The sequence below is a fragment of the Manacus vitellinus genome, unplaced genomic scaffold (assembly GCF_001715985.3).
Source record: "Manacus vitellinus isolate BGI_N305 unplaced genomic scaffold, ASM171598v3 scaffold_2_pilon, whole genome shotgun sequence".
In the NCBI taxonomy this organism is placed as follows: Eukaryota; Metazoa; Chordata; class Aves; order Passeriformes; family Pipridae; genus Manacus; species Manacus vitellinus.
Window position 1 is genome coordinate 17,703,086 of NW_021940208.1, and position 20,818 is coordinate 17,723,903.

Sequence of the window (20,818 nt, forward strand, 5' to 3'; positions counted from 1 at the left end):
TGTGTATGTATATGTATGTATGCAAACCACTAAAAGGCAGCATCTTTCCCATCCCCGACTGTTTGTCCTGGAGCTGTGGGGAGCTGCCTTCAAATGTTGGTACCACCAGGGACTGACTGGGTTGCAGCGACCTGCAGCTGTGCAGTGGGAGCTTCTTCACCCCTGGCTCAGGACATGACACAGACCCAGGGGTGAGTAAAGCAGCAAGCCTGGGGTTGGCAATGCAGAATGCATAGGGCAACGGGAGGAAGACACCCTGACAGAGGATGAAAAAGTCCTGGTGGTAAGGATTATAATTAGGTTAATAGCAGAGGAGGGGGGCTATGGGGGCACACCTGCTGTGAAGATACACCTAGACCAAAGCAAGGACCTCTGGTCACCACTGGCAGCTCCGCTGCAAACTGACTTAGGGACACCTCGGTCTGCAACTGCCTGGGATTCAGTGTGGGTACACATATATATAGAAGCTCCAAGAGCAAATAAATAGCACTTGAGATTAAAGTAGGTATGAAAATAAATCTGTTAGTGCTGCATGTTCCTGGTTGCCTTTTTTAAACTAAAAATGATACCGTGTAGATTTGTTTGTTTCCATAAATGTGCTACTGCCTCTCACTTGCCTGTGCAGGTGAGAATTCAGCTGAGATTGAATGACAACCCCATGACCACAGAAACTGTTTGGAATTTGGTGGCTACTGGACATTTACATTGAGACTAGTTTTAAAATACAGCTTTTTACTTGCCATGAAGAGAATACAAAGTATTGTAGTAGTTTTTTGTCAGTTAGAAATACATTAAGTGGGCAGAGAGCAAGCAGAGTTTAACAATCAGAAGTTACCAAACTGCATTATGGTGGTTTCATCAGTGTGCTAGGGTAAAGTTCCAAAAGTCTAATGGCTTTGAGCACTGCCATCTTCAGCACTAAACCAAATCTCCAAGTGCCACATCTACACGTTTTTTGAACACTCCCAGGGACAGTGACTCCACCACTTCCCTTGGCAGCCTGTTCCAGTGCTTGACAAACTCTTCGGTGAAGAGATTTTTCCTAATATCTAATCTACACCTCCCCTGATGCAGCTTGAGGCCATTTTCTCTCATCCTGTCACTTACTACCTGTGAGAAGAGGCCAACTCCCACTTGGCTACACTCACCTTCCAGGTAGTTGTAGAGAGCAATCAGGTTACCCCCTGCCCCAGGCCTCCTTTTCTTCAGGCTAAACAACCCCAGCTCCCTCAGTCACTCCTCATCAAGCTGGTGCTCCAGACCCTTCCCCAGCTCTGTGGCCCTTCTCTGGACATGCCCCAGCACCTCAATGTCTTTCCTGTAGTATGGGGCCCAAAACTAGACATGGTATTCCAGATGCAGCCTCACCAGTGCAGAGTACAGGGAGGGACGATCACTGCCCTGGTCCTGCTGGCCACACTATTGCTGATACAGGCCGGGATGCCATTGGCAGTGGCCACCCGGACGCACTGCTGGCTCATGTTCAGCTACTGTCAGTCAGCACCTCCAGGTTCTTTTCCTCCAGGCAGCTTTCCAGGCAATCTTCTCCAAGCCTGCAGTGCTGCATGGGATTGTTGTAACTCAAGTCCAGGACCTGGCACTTGGCCTTATTGAACCTCATTCAGTTGGCCTCAGCCCATCAATCCAGCCTGTCCAGATGCATCTGTAGAGCCTTGTCAATCTGTGTCTTCTGATTTGGGAAAGGCACAGTCGTGGCACTTACAGTTCAGAATCAGCTCTAGGGAGACAGCACTCTGATTAACATCTTACTACTTGATGATACATTCAATCACAGAGTACAGGGTGGGAAAAAAGGGCTGCCTTTTCACATCCTGCCTACAACAAATGAGCAGATATGCATAGGAGCTGCCTGCATGGGTTTTTAGCTGTATGACCTGCTAGAGCAATGTTCTAGAAATCCACTGCGGTGCTGATTACAAATCTGTTTTTCGTGGCTGGCTATTGCCATTTATTTTTCTTCCAGCACTGGTTTTTACTTTAAATAATTATTCCCTTCCTGACAATGTATCTATGAGAGCAATCGTGTCCTGTCTGTGTTCCTTTTGCAAAGCTGAACAGCTGCTCTGCCTGATGTGAGCCCCTTCATGCTCAGAGCCAAGCATGTTACCTTTCAAGCAGTTCATGCAGCTCTTAAGTGTGTGCTCTGCTTTGAAGTCTGCCAGAATTCGGTCTCGGAGTGGAAGAACTTACAATCTAAGTATAGATCTAAGACAATGTGCGGACAGGGCAAGAGAGAAAATAAGGTTAATGGGGTTACCAGGCTGATGAATTTTGCAGCGTGCTTAGTTTTGCACTGCTGTGCACAAACACAGTGTAGTTGTTTGTGAGGAAGATGCTGAAGCTAAACAGTGCAGAGCACGGTGGAGCCATGGGGCTCATGAAGGAAAGAAAATGCTGGGAAAGGAGTGTAAAGAAGTAGGAGGCTGGGTGCCTTCTTTCCTGAAAGCTTACGTTTTTAACAGAGAGGCTGAAAAAACCCTCAAGAGATGCTTCTCCCCGGACATGGGTCTATATTACTCTTGTCAATGTAAATGACTATCTAAAGCGGCTTCAGTGATGCCCAAGACAGGGGCTTGTAGATTTTGTCCCAAGTTTTCTGATAATATTCAGACCACTTCAGCTCAGATTCGTTTCCCCTCCTCGTTTCCATCCTTCCAGGGAAACTGCGTTTGCCGAGGGGAAGCTCGTGCATGGGAATGAAGCGCGGCTTCAGCACACAGCCCGAGCCCTGCCCTTGCTTCTCCCTCCCGGCTCCGCTGCAGCTCAGGAGGCCCCCTGCCCTCTCCCACTCGGAAGCTCCCCACGGGGCTTGTACCCCACGCGGCCGCTGGCCTGCTGGAAAGGAGGAGCCAGGAAAAACGACGTCCGCACTGACACGGGAAGGGTGGGGAAAAGGAAAAAACATCGTGTTTCCGCCCGGTTTCGAACCGGGGACCTTTCGCGTGTTAGGCGAACGTGATAACCACTACACTACGGAAACTTCCGATGGCGCTGGAGTTTTCTGCGGCGCCCCTTGAGGGATTACACGGAGCGCCCTGAACCCCGACTGTCGATATACGCTATGGAAGAAACTCCTCTCGAGGGGGCAGGAAGGGCAAGGTCCCGGAGCTGAAAACGGATGTGGGGCTGGGAGTGGTATAAAGGCGGCGCGGGGTGGATTCAGCCGCCGCGAAAGCGCTCCTGCGGGAGGGAACGAAAAAGACACGCACGCAAAGCAAAAAAGCTCGCGCCCCGTCCCTGGGTGGGCTCGAACCACCAACCTTTCGGTTAACAGCCGAACGCGCTAACCGATTGCGCCACAGAGACGCGCTGGGCGACGTGCCTGCCGAGCCGCGCCTGATTCCCGCGACAACCGGGGGCGGGCCGTGCGCCGGCTTCTCTTGCGGCTTCTCTCTCCGCTTTGGGAGGCCGGGCGTGGGTGGGTTGGGCTTTGGTGTCTGTTTGCTTTTTTAATCTAAAGAACAGTCCTTTCTTTTTTTTTTTTTTTAAATCCTTTTTACTCTGTTGTTTTGGGTGGATTTTCCCATAGGAGCAAGGGATTGGGAAACAGTGGACAAGGAGAAAAAAATTAGTGGTTACAGTTCTGGCTGCTGGTGGGACAGTTGTGGATGGGAGCCTGAAAGCTGCTCTCTGAGACAGACCAGACAACAAGCAGAAGCTCCAACAGTACGTGCCAAGGACGAGGAAGGCAAAAATTAGCATCTGCCTGTTACTCAATACGTGGCCAAAGTATCCAGCATCTTTCCTTCTGATATTTTCAGTACCAAAATGACTGGTTGTGACGACAGACTTGAAGAACGGAAGAAAAAAATTAACCTCACAGTATTCAAAGACTGTTGATAATTATTTGCACGAGCTTAAGGAATGTGGGTACACTGACGGAAATGAGACAAAATGAGGGCAAAAGAGACTTCTCAAAGGGGAGCAGAGAGGAAGACCAGGGAATCTGCTGCCCTGGTAGCCTCGCCTCAGCTCTAGAAATGAATTATTAATCAATTTGCAGTCACCCAAAAGGTAATAAGGTGATAATGGCAGCAAATATGATTGTGAAAACCAAATCAACAATGAGGATGTACCCTAGGGGGATGAGGCTCAGGTCAGGAAATATTTAAGCAACCTGTATGTACCTAAGTCCATTAGTCCTGATGAAACACATCACAGGTGCTGAGGATAATGGCAGGTCCATTGTAAGCTCACTCTCCATCAGCTTTGATCAATCATGGCAACTAGGGGAAGTGCCCAAGCACTGGAAAAAAGAGCACATGGCTGAACAGAGGGTGGTGACCAGTGGGATGATCTAGTTGGAGGCCAATAACTAGCAGTGTACCTCAAAGATCAATACTGCTCAACATTCCATTAATGATCTGGATGATGGGGCAAAGTGTAACCTCAACAAGTTTGCAGACAGCACCAAACTCAGAGCAGTGGCTGATAGACCAGAGAGTGATACTGCTATCCAGAAGGACCTTGAACAGGTTGGAGGAATAGGCTGACAGGTACCTAATGAATCTCAACAAGGAGAATTGCAAAGTCCTGGAGCCGTGGACAAAAAAAAAAACCCAAAACACATGCACCAGTACATGCTAGGGGCACCCAGCTGGAAATCAACTTGGTAGAAAGAAATTTGGGAGTCCTGATGGACATCAGGTTGAACATGATCCAGCAATAGGCCTTTGTGTCCAAGAAGACAAATGGTACCCTGGAACACATGAGACAAAGCATTACCAGCAGGTGGAGAGAGGTGATCGTGCCCCTCTCCACTGGTGAGGCCACATCTGTAGTATTGTGCCCAGTTCTGACCTCCTCAGTACATGGGAGACAGGGACATACTGGAGAGTACAGCAGAGGGCTACAAAGATGATTAAGGGACTGGCGCATCTCTCCTATGAAGAAACTGGGACTGTTCAGCCTGGAGAAGAGAAGGCTCAGGGGGATCTCATCAACATTTATAAGGGAGAGTGCAAAGAGGATGCAGTCAGGCTGTTCTCAGTGGTACCCAGTCACAGGACAGAAGCAATGAGTACAAACTGACACACAGGAGATTCCCTCTGGACATCAGGGAACCCTTTTTCACTGTGACCGTGATAAAGCACAGGCACAGGTTGTCCAGAAAGGTTGTGGAGCCTTCTTCCTTGGAGATATTCAAAAGCTCACTGGACATGACCCTGGACAGCCTTTTCTAGGTGGCCCTGCTTGAGCAAGCAGTTGGACCAGAAATTCTTTCCAACCTTAGCCCTTCTGTGATTCTGTGAATTTCATCCTGTGACAGGGTGGGTGGTTGTCAGGGCTGTCTGGTATCACAATGGCTGCTAAGAAGCTGCTTCTTGGGAGCAAGGGAGGGAAAGACAACAGAGAGAACGTCCCTGTGAAGTGTTTTTGCCACTCATTGGGCACTGTTCAAATCCCACTAATCCATAGCTTCCTGGAAAATCAGGGGGCTTTGCCTTAGAGGCCTCAGAAGGGCCTGTCCTGACTCTGCTCAATTCAGTCTCTTGCTAGCAGAGAAAATACCAAACCCACAGCCGTGCCCATGTTGGAGGTGGCTTTCCAGCATCCTGTTGGAGGGGCTCGGATTCAAACTGGTCTCGCTACATTGCAGCAACTCTCCAGGCTCAACCCACTGAGATTTAATAAAGATAAACAAACCCAACCACCTGCACTGGGGAAGACGAGCCTGGCGCACAGCCCCCCCACTGCACGGGACTCGCTGGTGAGGCAGGAGCACTGAGGAAGGGGACCCCAGGCATGAAGTGCAGCCACAGGGATGTCAGTCAGCAGTGCAGCACTCATGCAAACAGGAAGACAAGAGCAGGGTGTGAATGTGCTGGTTTTGGGCAGAGCTAGTTTTCTTCACAGTAGCTGATATGGGGCTGTGTTTTGGATTTGTGCTGGAAACAATGTTGATGACAAAGGGATGTTTTAGTTACTGCTGAGCAGTGCTTACACAGACTTGGGACCTTTTCTGCCTCTCACATCACCCTGCCAAAAAGTGGGTTGGGAGTGCACAAGAAGTTAGGAGAGGACACAGCCGGGACACTTGACCCCAGCTGATCAAAGGGTTATGCCATACCATGTGGTGTCATGCTCAGCATATAAAGCTGGGGGAAGAAGAAGGAAGGGGGGAATATTTGGAGTGACGGCGTTTGTCTTCCTAAATTACCATTATGCATGATAGAGCCTGGCTTTCCTGGAAATGGCTGAATGCCTGCCTGCCTGTGGGAAACAGTGAATGAATTCCTGGTTTTGCTTTGCTTGTATGCGTGGCTTTTGCTTTCTTTTGTCTCACTTTTACACTTCTGATTCTCTTCCCCCATCCCTGTGGTGGGGAGTGAGCAAGTGGCTGCATGGGGCTGAGTTGCTGACTGGGGTTAAACCACAACAATGAGACACAGAGGGTGAGGAGGAGGAGGCTGTGCCAGAGGGCCCAGAGGGACTACAGGCTCTGTCTTCCAGCTCTGTGTTTTGAGCTGAATTTGTACAAATTGAGTATGAAGACAGCAAGTGAAAGGAAAAAGCCTGGAAAATATAGAGAAGGAGGGGTTTCCAAGGTGGTGCTCTGGCTGCTCCCACACTGTCGTTTTCTCAGCTGTGCACAATGAAGACAGCATTTTAAAAACTGCAGCATTACCCTTTCTTCATGTTGCACTTCACATTTCCAGCTCTGTTCATGCGCTCCGTTGGAGTTTTGTCAGGCTTCAGCAAGGATGTGATGCTGAAGAAGACTAAGTGACAGCAGGTCACGTGTGTGTATGTACTATATTTGATGGTGCTGTGGTGCAAACTTTAAGTTTGCAAAGCACAGTACTAATATTAACCAGCCAGTCTGAGGGGCTTTGTGTCCTGTTGCATTTATGATAAAGCATGATGGCTGTGTATCACCTGGCATTTATACAGAGGAGTTTCATATGAGCAGTTTTATTTTGTCCAGAGAAACACTTTCATTAGAGTCCTTGCAGCTGAGTGCTGATCAGAGTGCATGAGAGGAGAGGAGAGATGAACAACCCAAAAGATATTTATAGATCTGTGTTCCCAGTCCTTTCCTCTTCACTATGAAAGCAATTCTACAAAAGGATTATTTTGACTGGCTGTTCAAGGTTTCAGAGGAGGAGATTAATGTGCTGGAAGCCTCACAGCGCAACTGGAAAAGCTCGCTGGCTTTGCACATTTTCGTGAGCTTCATGGCTTGCTGTGTCAAGGTTATCTTCCTCAGACAGGACGATGTGGATGTCAAACAGCAATGCAGCAAGCAAAAGGGCTGGGGTCTGACAGCAGCTGCTGAAGCACAGAATTACCTGTGCCTGAAGAGGTCTGCCCACAGCTGGGGGATATAGAGGGTGCAGGTACTGTTCCCCAAGGTGCGTATCCCTCCCCCCTCCCCCGTTTTTATTTTTGCCTACTTGAGAAAATCCCCTATTTCAAATGGCCAACTGAAATAAGATGGAGGGGTTTGCACTGATCTTTTTCCCAGCTGGACAGGGTTTTCAGTGGTGTCAGCTTTGCTTGAACCAGACAGTGATCCTGTGTGTATATTAAGGTCTCAGGGAGAAGGAACAATTTAACGTGCAGAAGCTGTTTGCAGAGTCATTTTAGCCCCATCTTAGCTCTCCCTTGCCAAGGCAATTCCCCAAATTGGAATAAAGTTGCCAGAATCTCCTTCTATCCTGCAGCTATTCCAGTGCTAAGGGGTATGAAAAAGTAAAATTCCTCCCCACAAGGGGTTTCTGCTCTGCCTGACTATACAATAGACTTGACATGGTAAAGGGACAGGACTTCTTTGACATCTCTCATACCATCTTGATTTCCTTAGCTTTTCCTCAAGCAGAGCCCTCAGAGTGGTGTTGCTCTTTAAAAATAACCAAAAAAACAAAAAACCCAACAAAACCAAACCCTTGCAGTTCATATTTTAAGGCAGCCATACCAAACACTTTCTTGTTGGCAAAGATTTTTTTTCCCTGCACACATAGAAATCACCTTAGCAAGCCCTGGAATTGATGTCATAGGTTTTCTTATTGCAGGAAGGACTGTGAAATCCTGTTTTCCTCCATGCATACACACGGGATGGCTTTGGAGCACACCTTGGCGAGAGGAGGTAACAGGCTGCATTTCCAGCAAAGTGCCATGAATGCCAAGCGCCAAAATGCCAAAGCATCCTGTGATGCCAAGAGGTGCCAGTGGACAGCTCAGCTCTTGCTACCTGGCCATCCCACAGGGTGAGGGCTGGGAATTTGGGTCAGCCAGCTGGAAAGGCTGCTGGCATAAATACATGATATGTTGTGTGTTTTTTGGCATTATGGCAACTTCAAAGCTCAGCAGCATGATTCCTACCCCCTTTTACATGACACTTCTGCTGAATAGAAGCCACCTTTGGGAAGTCTTTGATAGTGGGGAAGCGTGTGTGTTTTCTTGGCAAGTTGGAGCAGGCTCCTGTGCTTGTACTACCACTTGTAAATCAAAAGCAAGCTGCAAGATGCCTGGTAGGTTTGCACCAGCATTAAAACAGGCAGAAGAAAGGGAAAGCTCAGTGCCTGCTGTGGAAGGATGACTGGGAGATGTCCTGTCACAGATGCCCTGAGGACCTGTGCTATGCCCTTCACCCTCTTCTGTTTGCAGCTCCCTCCTCCCACCATGACACCTTCCCCCCACCCCGCTCCTTTCTTTACAGTCATAACATTGATCTCTGCTTAGACAATATTCCTCTTTGACTTAATTCCATAAACTCTTTTAGTTGATGGGTTTTTCTTCTCAGAAAATTAGTAGATGCTTAGCATTAAATATCATCCCTAAATACCAGCTACAATCCAGTGCTCAGTAGACCACAAATATAAACTTTGATGTTCAATAAGAAAAGATAATTTTCTGGGGGAAAAGAGAACTTCATCCTGAATAAAAGCATTCTCAAAGACCTATTGTATTTCTTTTTTTGTTCTTGGATTTGGGTTTTTTCCTAAAGTAAATTTGCCAAGAGTTAAAAATCTGAAGAAAATATCACAGGCCAAATCTAAACATAGATTATCATTATGGCCTTGCTTCTCACACAGTCATGTCTGTGTAGACTGTAGGGAAGGTGTCCCAAAAAGACAGCCTTTTCCTATTAGGATAACAGTAGGTCACAGATCACAGTGTTAATCACCTACCTGCCAACCAGTTAATTTCTGTGTATTTGCTTGTACTCAAAGTACCTGAGAGTTTTCCATATCTAATAGTACAGATTATAAATTTACATGATACAGAGACTGGATAAAAGCACCATTGTAAGTAAATGTATCCCCATTGAACAAGATGGATTTTGCAGCTTGGCTCCTGCTGGGAACTCCTACCTGGCTGTGTCCCATCCAAAGAGAGGTAACCAGCTGTCTGCGGATACTAGGCAGCACTCAGACCTCTTGAGTAGCACAGGGTGGAGTAGAGACAGACAGAGAGATGGGGCAAAAGTTGTACAGGGCTAAGTCCAGTGGAAATATTACTTTTTATTAGTGTTAAATTCCTACTAAAGGTAAGCATTTTTTCATGAGACTCTTCTCAATCAGAATATGGGCAAAAGGGAACAGAGTAGTTAGGGTCATCAAGTGATGTGCGTTTTGGATGAGGATGCTTTCCAGTATTCTGACAGAAACTGTGGAACTTTCTGCAGCTGACTGTATTTAGTTTGCTTGGCAAGGTGTTGGTAGTGGAGGGCTACAGGGGTGGCTTCTGTGAGAATCTGTCAGAAGCTTCCCCTATGTCCAACAGAGCTAATGCCAGTTGGCTCCAAGCAGACTCACCACTGGTCAAAGCCAAGTCCATCAGCAATAATGGTAGCACCTCTGGGATAAGATTTAAGAAGGGGAAAAGTCATTGCACAGAAGAAAATTGCAGCTGGAGGGAGGAGCGAGACTATGTGAGAGCAACAGCTCTGCAGACACCAAGGTCAGTGGAGAAGGAGTGGGAGGAGATGCTCAAGGTGCCAGAGCAGGTGGATGCCCAAAGGAGGCTGTGACTCCATGGGAAGCCCGAACTGAAGCAGGATCCTGGCAGGACCTGTGGCCCTGTGGAGAGAGGAGCCCACAATGGAGCAGGTTTGCTGGCAGGTTTGCTGTGACCCCATGGGAGACCCATGCTGGAGAAGTTCATGAAGAACTGCAGCCCCTGGAAAGGATTCTTGTTAGATTAGTTCATGGAGGACTGTCTCCTGTGGGGGGGACCACATGCTGGAGCAGTGGAAGAGTGTGAGGAGTCTTGCCTCTGAAGAGGAAGGTGTGGCAGAGACAATGTGTGATGAGCTGACTGTGAGCCCTGTTCCTCATTTACCTGTGCTGCTGGGGAAGGAGGGAGAGAAATTGCACATTAAGTTAAACATGGGGAGAAGGCAGGTGGGAGTGAAGGCATTCAAAGATATAGTTTTACTTCTCATTATCCTACTCTTATTTCATTGGGAATAAATTCAATAAATTTCCCCAAGTTGAGTCTGTTTTGCCCATGACAGTAACAGGGGAATGATCTCTCCCTGTTCTTATTTCAACCCATGAGCTTTTTGTTATATTTTCTCTCCCCTGCCCCACTGAGGAGAGGAGAGATAGAGTGACTTTGGTGGGCACCCAGTGTTCAGCCAAGGTTAACCCACCACACTTTCAACACCACAGTCTGTGCTTCTCTACCATCTTCATCAGGGGGTCAGAGTCAAGCCGTGAACACGCTGCAGCAATTGTATTCAGTCATATTGGGCTTCAAGTACTAAAACTGGGGTACAACTGTGAAGTCTGGGCCTGTAAAATACCAAGTGCTCGTAGCTGTCACTGACTTCCAGGGAGTTATTTGTAGAGGGAAGGACATTGGATCCACGCCTGGTGATGAAAGATGTATTTTTGTGCTCACCTGCAATGCTCACAACATTAATGTACTGCCATCTAATATGCCAGGTGGATCAGGAGCTTTTGCTTGTGACTTGGAGAACTGGAGTCTCCTCACTGGTGAGGCTGATGGAGATGTAACCAGGGAGGGCACCTCCCTGAGAGCAACAGTGTTACTGAGACTCACCTACATTATTTCTCCTCCCAGCTATTCATGGGGTGGTCAGACTCTTGCTCACCATGCTGTGATAGCCTGGCTGGTTTATTCCAACCTTCTGCTGTTCCACACAGGTAGCCAAATGTTCAAACATATTTCAGATATCAAGGTTGCTATTTTGCTCTTGTGTAGGAAGGGCAATAGATACTTTTCCACATTGTATATCTTCTTAGATCACAGACATATAATCTCTTGTTTCTCTGGGCTTCATTTGTATACGATGAGCGAGCGAGCCTGCACTTGTTGGTCTGACGTGCACCAGAGCTCAGGGTGCTGCCACTCTCCTGTGAAGCCATAGGAAGTGTTTCATGATTCAAGATAAGACCTTCACTTCCTCCTTCTGTGCTTGTAGAGCTGAGCTACCACCGAGGCTGCACCATCCACCCTGACATCCCACTCACAAAATGGACCAGGAGACCCTGGGAAGCATTGTCCTGCTTGCCATTGTTACCTTGCTAAGTGTTGTCCAGAACGGTAAGACAAAAATAAGCATTTATTTAAGGTCTGAAAGGGAGCTGAGGAAAGTTCCGGATGATGTATACCGAGCTGATCTTTGGATAGATAAACTCTGCTTATAAGTGCATGTATGATTAGTGCTTAGGCATGGCTTTGGCTTCAGAAATGGTCTTCGAAGCATAGCATTTTTCATGCCATTGTGGCAGTATCCTGGCAGTTGCATGATCCTACTCTGTGATATTCTAGAGTGAGTTTGTTATACATATATCAGCTAGTGAAAGGACTAATATGCTAGGATACCCTGTGGCAATATGCATTTTGAATTGGTGACTGAGACCTCTTTTCCTGGCCTAGGTCTCTACTGTGGTCAGCCAGGGCTACTGTCATGCAGCTGCTGCCGTGGGCAGGGACTGAGTCCCCAGGGGGGTGCAATGGGTCAGACCTTTGCATGGAGCTGGGTGAAGGGGAGAGAACTTCACTGCCTCATCAGAGGAGTCTGTGTGGGTTATTTGTGGGCAGATAGCTCTCCTGCTTTCCTGCATCTCCAAGTCCTACAGTATAAGTAATATCAATTAACTGTCCTCCCAAGAACACTGCACATTTCCTGTGATGGTGAAGTTTCCTTTTCTAGCACTTATTCAGACTTCCTATAATCACTACTATTCTTTGGGATTTTTTAAATAAATCAAGTTTCTCTCCTGTGCAAATTTGATTTTAATGTGATCATCATCTTCTACAAATACTTAATCATTTTAGCAGGAAATTCTGGCCAGAATACAAAGAAAGGAATGAGTTTTGTCCCAGCTGCACTGAGTTTGCCCAAATTCAAGGAGAGTCAGCAGTGGGATGGGGGGGCTGATGCAAATTCCAGAAATCTTTAGTGAAGGCTTCTTGTTATGAGTGGGAGATTCCCACTGAGCACAAACTCCACATTCGGTCCCACATTCAGTCCTAGGAAATGGGCTATTCTTGGGCTGCTGCAGAGAGGGGAAGTGGTGGGAGCCCAGCTGCTAGAGAACAAAAAAAAAAAAAAAAAAAAGGAGATGCAGACTGGTTTAGTTTCAACATAGGCACTAAATACCACATCATTTAACCCAATGTTGTTTTCGGGTAAATGCACAGTGTGTGACATCACCAGAATATGGCATGCTGAGATCAGAACACATACTATAATTAAGAAAATGTGTCAAATATACACTTCTTGCTGTTTAATCACATGACTTTGTATATAGGGCTTTTTCTTCTCACTTGAAACTTGTCAGCTTTCCATTCTGACATGCACTTTTATCTCATGGAAATCTGTGTGTGAGATTGTTGACCCAACTGCTACAAAGGGGAAGAAGGACACTTGGCAGAAGACTCAGTGTGCCAAGCATGTGAGTCAGACAGCCCTAAACCATGATTTCAGGCCTTACATCATCTGATTTCCTCTTCCCAGGCTTTCTGTCTAGAAAGACCAGACCTGATATGAAGTCTTGCAAGGAACACAATAATTAAGGCAGTAGAAATGTTTGTCAAGGCCTGTCGGTTATACTGAGCTCCTGTTGTGGCTCTCATTCAGCAAAGCACCTGGGCATCCACTTGACTGTCTCTAAGTACACGAAGTCAGTATCACATAAATTTGTGATTATATGCTTTTCTGCATCTGGTGCAGGATTAGAGAACATCTTCAGTGAATGCTGTTATTCCTAAAGATGGAGGTGGTTCTGCCCCTGTCCGATGTCCATTTACGTTTACGTGATGTTCGTGCTGGAAATCTCCATATACTACAGAATGACTCGTGTGGCCAGATACCACTGAGTCACACATGCAGCTCTAAGTTTTGTCCTTTTGTCAGAGAGATGTTGCAATCCAGCAACTTTCAGGATAAAAATCAGTGGTCATTGCTGAGGAGTTTGGGACAGAGGAAGCAAAGTGAAGTTGAGAGAAAGAAGGGGCACTTTTGCCAGCACTGGCTAGGTTGGATCTTCAGCTCATGGTTTCTGTTGGCACGGACAACCAGGCTTACACTGAACTCTTGCACATTAAACTGACCAGAGTGGGACTGCCACAGTTCAGGCTCTGGACAGTCTGTGCAGCCCTGGAGCCTAAGGGCATCATCTCCTGGAACAGCTAAGCTGAATTAAACCTCTCTGTTCCGGTTTTGCTCCGTTCACTCATCTCATGCTGGCTTGTGAAACCACCCTGTTACCTCTGGGCATCGTGAAGCCTCTCTGTGGCAGCATGCTGACATTTGGGAAGTGGCAGCACCTACAGCAGAGGAGAGAGAGATAAATAGCTTATTTGGCTTGTTTGGAAGCTGTGGTATCTTCTAGTGATTTCATGCACATGATAAAAGGAAAGGAGGATGTGTGCTACAAGTGAGCCCATACAGTCCCAGACCTGCAAAAAGTAGTTTCCCATCGCTGCAGCTCTGCTCTGGACAAAAAAATGCTGATCAACTTAGTCCTCTTCAATTTTAGGTCCTCTTAGTCACTGTAGGCAGGTTAATAGCTTCTTGCCAAAGGCTGGGCTGGTGGGTGGATGGAGGTGCTGGGAACTCTTGGTGGCTGTGACACCGGATGGTATCTGTCCTGGGTCCTCCAGGAGTGGCCAGTGCACCATGCTGGAGGCAGTGGGGTCTGCAGCCTGGCTCAGTGTAGGGATGCTGGTTTAAAGCACTGTGGGTTTTTCTGGGGAAGGGCTGTATGTACCCAGGGAATCACACAATATTGGAAAGTGAAAAACTCAGTAGCTTTTAGTGAAGAAAATGGAAGTACAAAAGACCTATTTACAGCACCAGTGAGGGGGGAAAAAAGGGGCAGCTCTTCAGATTGCAGGGATGAAACCCTGCAGTTTATCTATTTACACTTCTATTGTTATAATAATGTATTCCTGATGGGTTATCTTTTATGTGTATATTTGACTAATATTCTAAGCCATAGAGTGATTTGGATGCACTGAGATGGAGTGCAGGATAACACAATGTTTGCAGCTTGTAGCCTGCCAGGGTTTCTCTGGTGTATTTAGACACATGATTGACGATCTCTGGTTTGGTGTCATCAGATAAAACGTGTTTGTCAAGCACAGGATACATTATCCTGAGGCGCTGCATTTGTGCAGCAGCTAACACTCTGTCAAAATGCTGTTGCTTAAAAGGAGGATGCACACAAGATGGACATATACAGATCAGCTATCAGGACGAGGTTTTCAATGGGCTTTTCTGGGAAAAGAACCAGCCCTGCAGGATACCCGTGGTTTGGCAGATGGGTTTCACTAAAAGAAAATAGACTTGCTTGTCTCCCTGCTCTGTTGGAAAGGAAGATTTGGTGCTGGCAGCTCTGACTGGAAAGCTCTTTTCCCACTGGGGGCTCAAAGGACCAGGTCAGGGCAGTGCTCCTGCAGAAGAGGTGCAGGCTGCTGGAAGTGCAATGTGGGAATGAAGCAGGGCACAAAGGTGAGAGAGCCTACTACCAGTCACATATGGGCATGTGGAGATGCCTGAAGTTGCGTTGCACGGCACTCTTGCACAGTGGGTTTGATTAACCTCTGGGTGACAGAGCAAGCTTGCTGGCCACATCTCACCCCTCCATGCACCCGTGTTTTCTTCTGCCGTCTATCCAGCCTGGATGCTCATGAGAACAGAGATAAGCCCACAAATCCCAGCTTCTACAGTACCTCCAAATTATATCTGATTGAATACTTTGTGGTTTTTTAACAGCTTTTTTTGCTTACAAACTGGAGCATGAAAGCAAACACTGCAACAGCAAGGGGTTCCAGCGGCAGGGATCATCCTGCTTCGACCGCGTCTACACTGCCAAGTGAGTAGACAAAACCCGAGGAGCAATGAGGGCAGAGTGGGGGGGGGCGGGCAGAGATGGGTTTCAAATGCCCTCAGGTGAAGGCTTTGTACATAATCCTTTGCTGTGCATGTTGTGACAGTGTTCAGACTCGTGGTTCTCCAATATGTTTGCTGGGTGAACCCAGCACCCTTCTGGACTCCATGTGCTGCATCTATATAGGTCTTGCAGCCATTACGAGTACCATGCCCCTTCATTTGGGAACCAGTTCACCCTTCTGTGCTGGAAGTGTGACAAGCACAGCCAGAGTCCCAAGGGCACTGTGGTTCAAAAGGAAAGAGCCAACAGAGAGACACCAGCTTGCTGAGGAGCAGGTAGGTGGCAAAGCTTGTATAAACCTTTTGGTTCCTGGCACTTCCCTTGGCACACAGATCTCCACTTCTCCACTTCTCTACCACATAGAATCATAGAATACTTTGGGTTGGAAGGGACATTTAAAGCTCATCTAGTCCAACCCTTCAATAAGCAGGAATATCTTCAACTGATGGTTGTTTAGAGTTCTGTCCCACCTGAACTTGAATGTTTCTGAATGTTTCCAAGGATGGGGCATCTATCACCTCCTTGGTCAACCCATTCTAGTATACCTTCACACCTCTTGTCTTTGAGATCTCTTCAGAGAGTCCAGAGGAAAAATTAATTCTAAATCAGAAAAGAACATAAAATATTTTTTATTACCTCTGAAGTACTGTCAACAAGCTTGAAATTGGATGAGATGTCCAAGTGCTGCCCTTCACAGGTGTGCAACCTCTGTCAAGGGCAGAGTGCTTCCTGCTCAGAAAGCATTCCCAGCTGAAGGAGGCAGCTGAAAAGTATTCCTGTTCCCCTGCAAAGACATGTGTTAAGTCTGTGGGACACTCTTATCTGTGGTGCAATTCTATTTTTGTAGGTTTCATTCAGTAGCTTGACTAATATGACTCAATGACAAGGATTTTAAGCCAATAAAGCACACAACATTTCTTATACATATGCTATGACCAAACAGCTTAGAGAGAAAGTGGCTTTCATAGGTGCCAGACATGTGCATGAGATGGTTTGTTTTCATCATCAGGCAGGACAAAGGCATCCATTATCTATGAGAGGAAACAGGGAAGCCACCACATTCAGACACAAATACACCAGCCAGCTCCTGGTAGGTCAGGGGCATCCCACTGCTCTGGGGTAAAAGACTGCCCCCAATGGCATTAGTGCAGCCCAAATTCATACCACGCCATTCTCTGCTCGTGAAACACATTGATTTTGTTTCTGTTTCCCTGTTCTGATTCCTTTCCTATAAATTCCATTCTAGCCAGAACTGCGGACATGCGTACCCTACGTTTCTCGCTGTGCTTTGGTGTGCTGGCCTTCTCTGCAGCCAAGGTAACACTGAGGGCTATTTTGTATGTCCTTTCAACCTTGCACTGCTTTCAAGAAGAGATAGTGAAGTGCTTCAGAAGTTACACTTCCAGGGACCAACCCTCCAGTAGCAGGGGAACATGTCTCACCCTCCTGTCCTGCTGTTTGAGTAGCAGCACACTCATGGCATGGCTTATGCCAAGAGATTTGTGTTCTCAGATGTGATTCAAGGTATTCCAGGCCAGGGACACTTCCCCCACCAGCATTATGGATGAGTTCCCTTTGTTTGGGACAAAGGATTTAGTACTTGGTTGCTGGATGCCACAATATTCACTTTTGGGACTCGAAATGGGCTCATTTCATTAAATTGCCAGAACTGCCAGCCCTCCTCACTGCTGAGGGCAGCTCAGGAATCTTTGCCTGCATTTCTAAATATGGTTCCCTTCAATATAATGTGATTTTACCTAAGGCTGAGTACTTGTCTGGGGTCCATGACTATTCTTTCTGGAAAAGAAAAAGGTTTCCTGGCCAGGAGAAGAGGGGCTTTTACCTGCAGTTGTGGAGAAAGGTAGAATTATGGGGAAAGCCCTTTTTATGAGCTCAGAAATGAGTATTGGGCCATAGAATAGTCCTCCACCTGCTCCTAGTGAAATGCATCTATCAGTTGCCTTTTATTTCTGGTGAGGATAGCGCCTGAGTTGGCACCCTCTTTCCTGAGCCTGGTGTAACCCACACTGCGTTTCACAGAATCATTGAATAGTTTGAGTTGGAAAAGATCTTAAAGATCATCTCGTTCCAGCTCCCTTGCCAGGGGTAGGGACACATTCCACTAGACCAGGTTGCTCAAAGCCCTATCCAGCCTGGCCTTGAACACTTCCAAGGATGAGGCATCCACAACCTCTCTGAGAAACCTGTGCCAGTGCCTCATCACACTCATAGTGAAGAACTTCTTCCTTATATATAATCTAAACCTGCCTTCTTTCAGATTAACACCGTTCCCCCTTGTCCTATCACTTCATGCCCTTGTAAAAAGTCACTCTCCAGATTTCTTGTAGGCTCTTTTTAGGTACTGGAATCAAGGTGATAAGTGTGTGGTCTACAGTGGGCACAGTTGTGGGCAGGATGACACCCACAAAATCTTCAGAAAAGCTGGAGCAAGGGCAAGACAAGTGCTCTGTTTCCCATGCAGAGGTCTCCAACCCAGTTCCAATGCTTGTCCCACAACTCAAGACTGCAGATTCCCATTTCCCAGTCCAGCCCAGGCAGCAGATGAGAACAGTAGATACAGTGAGATCTGAGCCGGTGTTTGTAACGCCTTGTTTTACCCTTTACCCAGCTCCTGCTGCCTTTGCTGGCCTGATGTACTTGTTTGTGAGGCAGAAGTACTTTGTGGGCTACCTCGGGGAGAGGACTCAGAGGTAAGGACTTGTGGAGCCATTTTACAAAACCCAGAATGTGGCAGCAGCACAGCTGGATACTGCCACTTCCACAGACACAGCTGCTGACTTGTGGTGCTGCCTACAACAGCTGCTGGCATTGGGTAGCACAGGAAAGCCCCTCTTTTTTGGATGAATAGGAGTAGCTGTGGAAGACATTGGAGATGCAATCACACTAGGATCAGGGGGGCTGTAGCTTCTGCTCACAGCCTCTGCAAACATACATTTGCATGTTTGTGCCACTATTTCCACAAAATTGTCATTTTATATTAATAAAACCTATTATGCACATGTGGAATAAAGTTGTCCCACAGCCTTTGATGCCTGAGAATACATCCAAGTCTCTCTGAATAGAGACTTTTGTAAGCAGCAGCCTACGCTGAGAACAGGAGGCCAAATCCAGACCCAAATGGATCCTGAAAATGATATTTTTGCAAGACAGAACAGAAATTTGACCCCTCTGTCTCAGCCTCTGCGGTCTTTCAGCTGGTCCCAACAGCAGAGTCCAAAGTCAGAGAGTTGTCATGTGAGATGACGCACTTTAACGAATTGCTTTACCCCATTTTTGTTTCCTCAGCACTCCCGGTTACTTGTTTGGAAAGCGCATCATCTTGTTCCTGTTTCTCATGTCTGTGGCTGGAATACTCAACTACTATCTCATCTTCTTTTTTGGAAGTGACTTTGAAATACACATTAAAACGATAACCAGCGCGATCTCTCCATTGCTGCTCATACCCTAAGTCCCTGCAGCACTGAGGGGGTCAGCACACTTGATATATCCATACCCAGAAGCTGCCCTAATTCAACTGTTTAAGAAATGAACCCATAACCCAGTTAGATTGCTGTAAATCTCATGCTTGATGGTCTTTGTAGTTCGATTTAACATTGCTTTTTTCTTCAGGAAAAAGATTTATTATGAACACTTGGTATGCCTAAGGAATGGTAACAACTTCGTGTTAATTTTTAGAGTTTTGTTCCCTACAGTGCAGCTTGCGAGCTGATTGCATGACTGGAAGGGACATTGTATGCTTGCTTCATATCTTTGTTGTACTGAGCTTTTGTCCCAAAACCCAGGATCCTCTCAGTGTCTTTCCTGACCAATGGCTCCTACAGTTATCCTCACACACAAGCTTAGACCTTCGCCAGCATCTCGTGTACCCCTGCCCGCACAAAGGCATGGACCAGCCTCTTCACCTACCCTTTCCCTCCCACTTGTCGATGACAGAGCTCCTGTTGTTGCAGGAGGTCGGCGAATTGGCCCCTCTCCGGTCTTCCTTGATAAATATTCATATGTGTAACACTCACCACACTGATCTCATTTACACTTCAGCCTTTTTGTTCTCCCAGTGCTGGGGAAAGGAGTCTTGCATAAATGAGGAGCTGGTGTATTGCTGGTAGGGCTGGGTTTGTTTTGATTGTCTGTGTTTAATAAAACAGCCTAAACTGACTAAATCTGTTTACTGCCATCTTCTTTGGCTGGTGCATGATCCACACGCTTAGTGGCTCAGCAGCTGACTGGTGAGTAAAGCAAGGGGAGTTCTGGGCTCTTTTGCGAGGTGCTAATTGCCCTGGGCACAGCCTCCTGGAAAGAACCTGAGCTTAACAACTCCCTTTCTATCAGCAAGTTCGGTGTTCTGCCTTCATCATTAACAACGTGCCCCAAAAGTCCTTACTGAGGAGTGGTTTGAGTAGCAATGCGGAATGAGGTAGGCAAACAGGTCGGTGCATCTTTTTAAACATTGCTACTCTACAAGTGCTTAAGCTCTTAAGCCTGTCTGATTGCCACGTGCAGGATGGATAAAGCTGTATTTTATGACTCCTTCGGGAGGGAATGAGACTCCTTGCTATGTGAGAAGAGAGTTTGCAGAGCTGTTCACAAAAGCAGATGCAGAAAGCTGCCTGCCTTTGTACCACACCAAGGCTGGAGGGTTTTGATGCTGTCTGATGGGGCGGAGGTGCTTGTGTATAGCTGCCCTCCTCTGCACCTGACCATTCACACTGCCCAAATAACATACATCTTTTTTTTTTTTTTAATATTCTACAGGAATTTTAGATGTGAAAGATTAGTAATAAACACATTTATTGCATGATGATTATAAATGTCCTCACTGGTTAGAATAGGCAATTCAAAAAATATAGTCGAGCCTTCTAACCTATAAGTGCTGACACACCTTATTCCTGGGTAGGGCACTTACGTTCCTTCCCTCCCCTTCCTCTCAGTTGACCATAACACACTCCAAACCCTCCTTCACAACATGCTTTCTGCCATAGCTCTTTCCATAGCTCATTACCAGCTGCCCATCCTTGCCCATCCACCACCTGTCTGCCCCATGGGGTCAGCCCACCAAGGGATGGCGGCACCCAGGAGGAAGGGGGTAACCCCCGTGGCCTGGAGTTACAGAGCTCTTCTGCATTGCTGCTATCAGCAAAAGCTCATGTTGCCATCACCTTTACCTGGTTCTGAAGAGGGGAAGCTTCACCAGCACCAGTCCCAGTTCTGCAGCCTATCTGGTCTCCATGAGGTCTGAGACTTGTTTATGGAAACCGTCACTGTCACATGTGGGAGATGACTCTCCCAACCCTGTGTGTCCACCTTGCAGGTCTCCTCATATGGTTGAGTCTCCCCTGGTGCCTTTTTATCCTATACATCAAGAAGCAGCTCACTTGACCTCCCTCTTTTTCTCTGCTAAC

At 46.9% G+C, this 20,818-nt stretch overlaps 1 protein-coding gene and 2 non-coding genes across 4 annotated transcripts; 1 reads left to right on the forward strand and 2 right to left on the reverse strand.

The window, feature by feature from the left end:
- Positions 1-2,928: 2,928 nt before the first annotated feature.
- Positions 2,929-3,001, reverse strand: TRNAV-AAC. Its single transcript has one exon. It is a non-coding gene; the product is annotated as a tRNA-Val (tRNA).
- Positions 3,002-3,253: 252 nt separating this feature from the next.
- TRNAN-GUU lies at positions 3,254-3,327 on the reverse strand. Its single transcript has one exon. It is a non-coding gene; the product is annotated as a tRNA-Asn (tRNA).
- An 8,079-nt stretch (positions 3,328-11,406) lies between these two features.
- ALOX5AP (arachidonate 5-lipoxygenase activating protein) lies at positions 11,407-19,579 on the forward strand. Of its 2 annotated transcripts, none has more exons than XM_008926145.3 (5): positions 11,407-11,538; positions 15,221-15,320; positions 16,645-16,715; positions 18,028-18,109; positions 18,705-19,579. In XM_008926145.3, the coding sequence occupies exons 1-5, from the start codon at positions 11,469-11,471 to the stop codon at positions 18,865-18,867; spliced, it is 486 nt and encodes a 161-aa protein (XP_008924393.1). In that variant the 5' UTR covers positions 11,407-11,468; the 3' UTR covers positions 18,868-19,579. The 2 variants fall into 2 exon arrangements, with proteins under 2 accessions (XP_008924393.1, XP_017926518.1); XM_018071029.2 differs by lacking the exon at positions 11,407-11,538 and adding an exon at positions 13,821-13,880.
- The last annotated feature ends 1,239 nt before the right edge of the window (positions 19,580-20,818 follow it).

What these genes read in the sequence shown, in the direction of transcription:
- ALOX5AP (XM_008926145.3), top strand. Translation starts at nt 11,469, where the DNA reads ATGGACCAGGAGACCCTGGGAAGCATTGTCCTGCTTGCCATTGTTACC. An exon ending in GACCGCGTCTACACTGCCAA is followed by an intron (nt 15,321 to 16,644) that starts GTGAGTAGACAA and finishes ATTCCATTCTAG; the next exon opens with CCAGAACTGCGGACATGCGT. An exon ending in CTCGGGGAGAGGACTCAGAG is followed by an intron (nt 18,110 to 18,704) that starts GTAAGGACTTGT and finishes TTGTTTCCTCAG; the next exon opens with CACTCCCGGTTACTTGTTTG.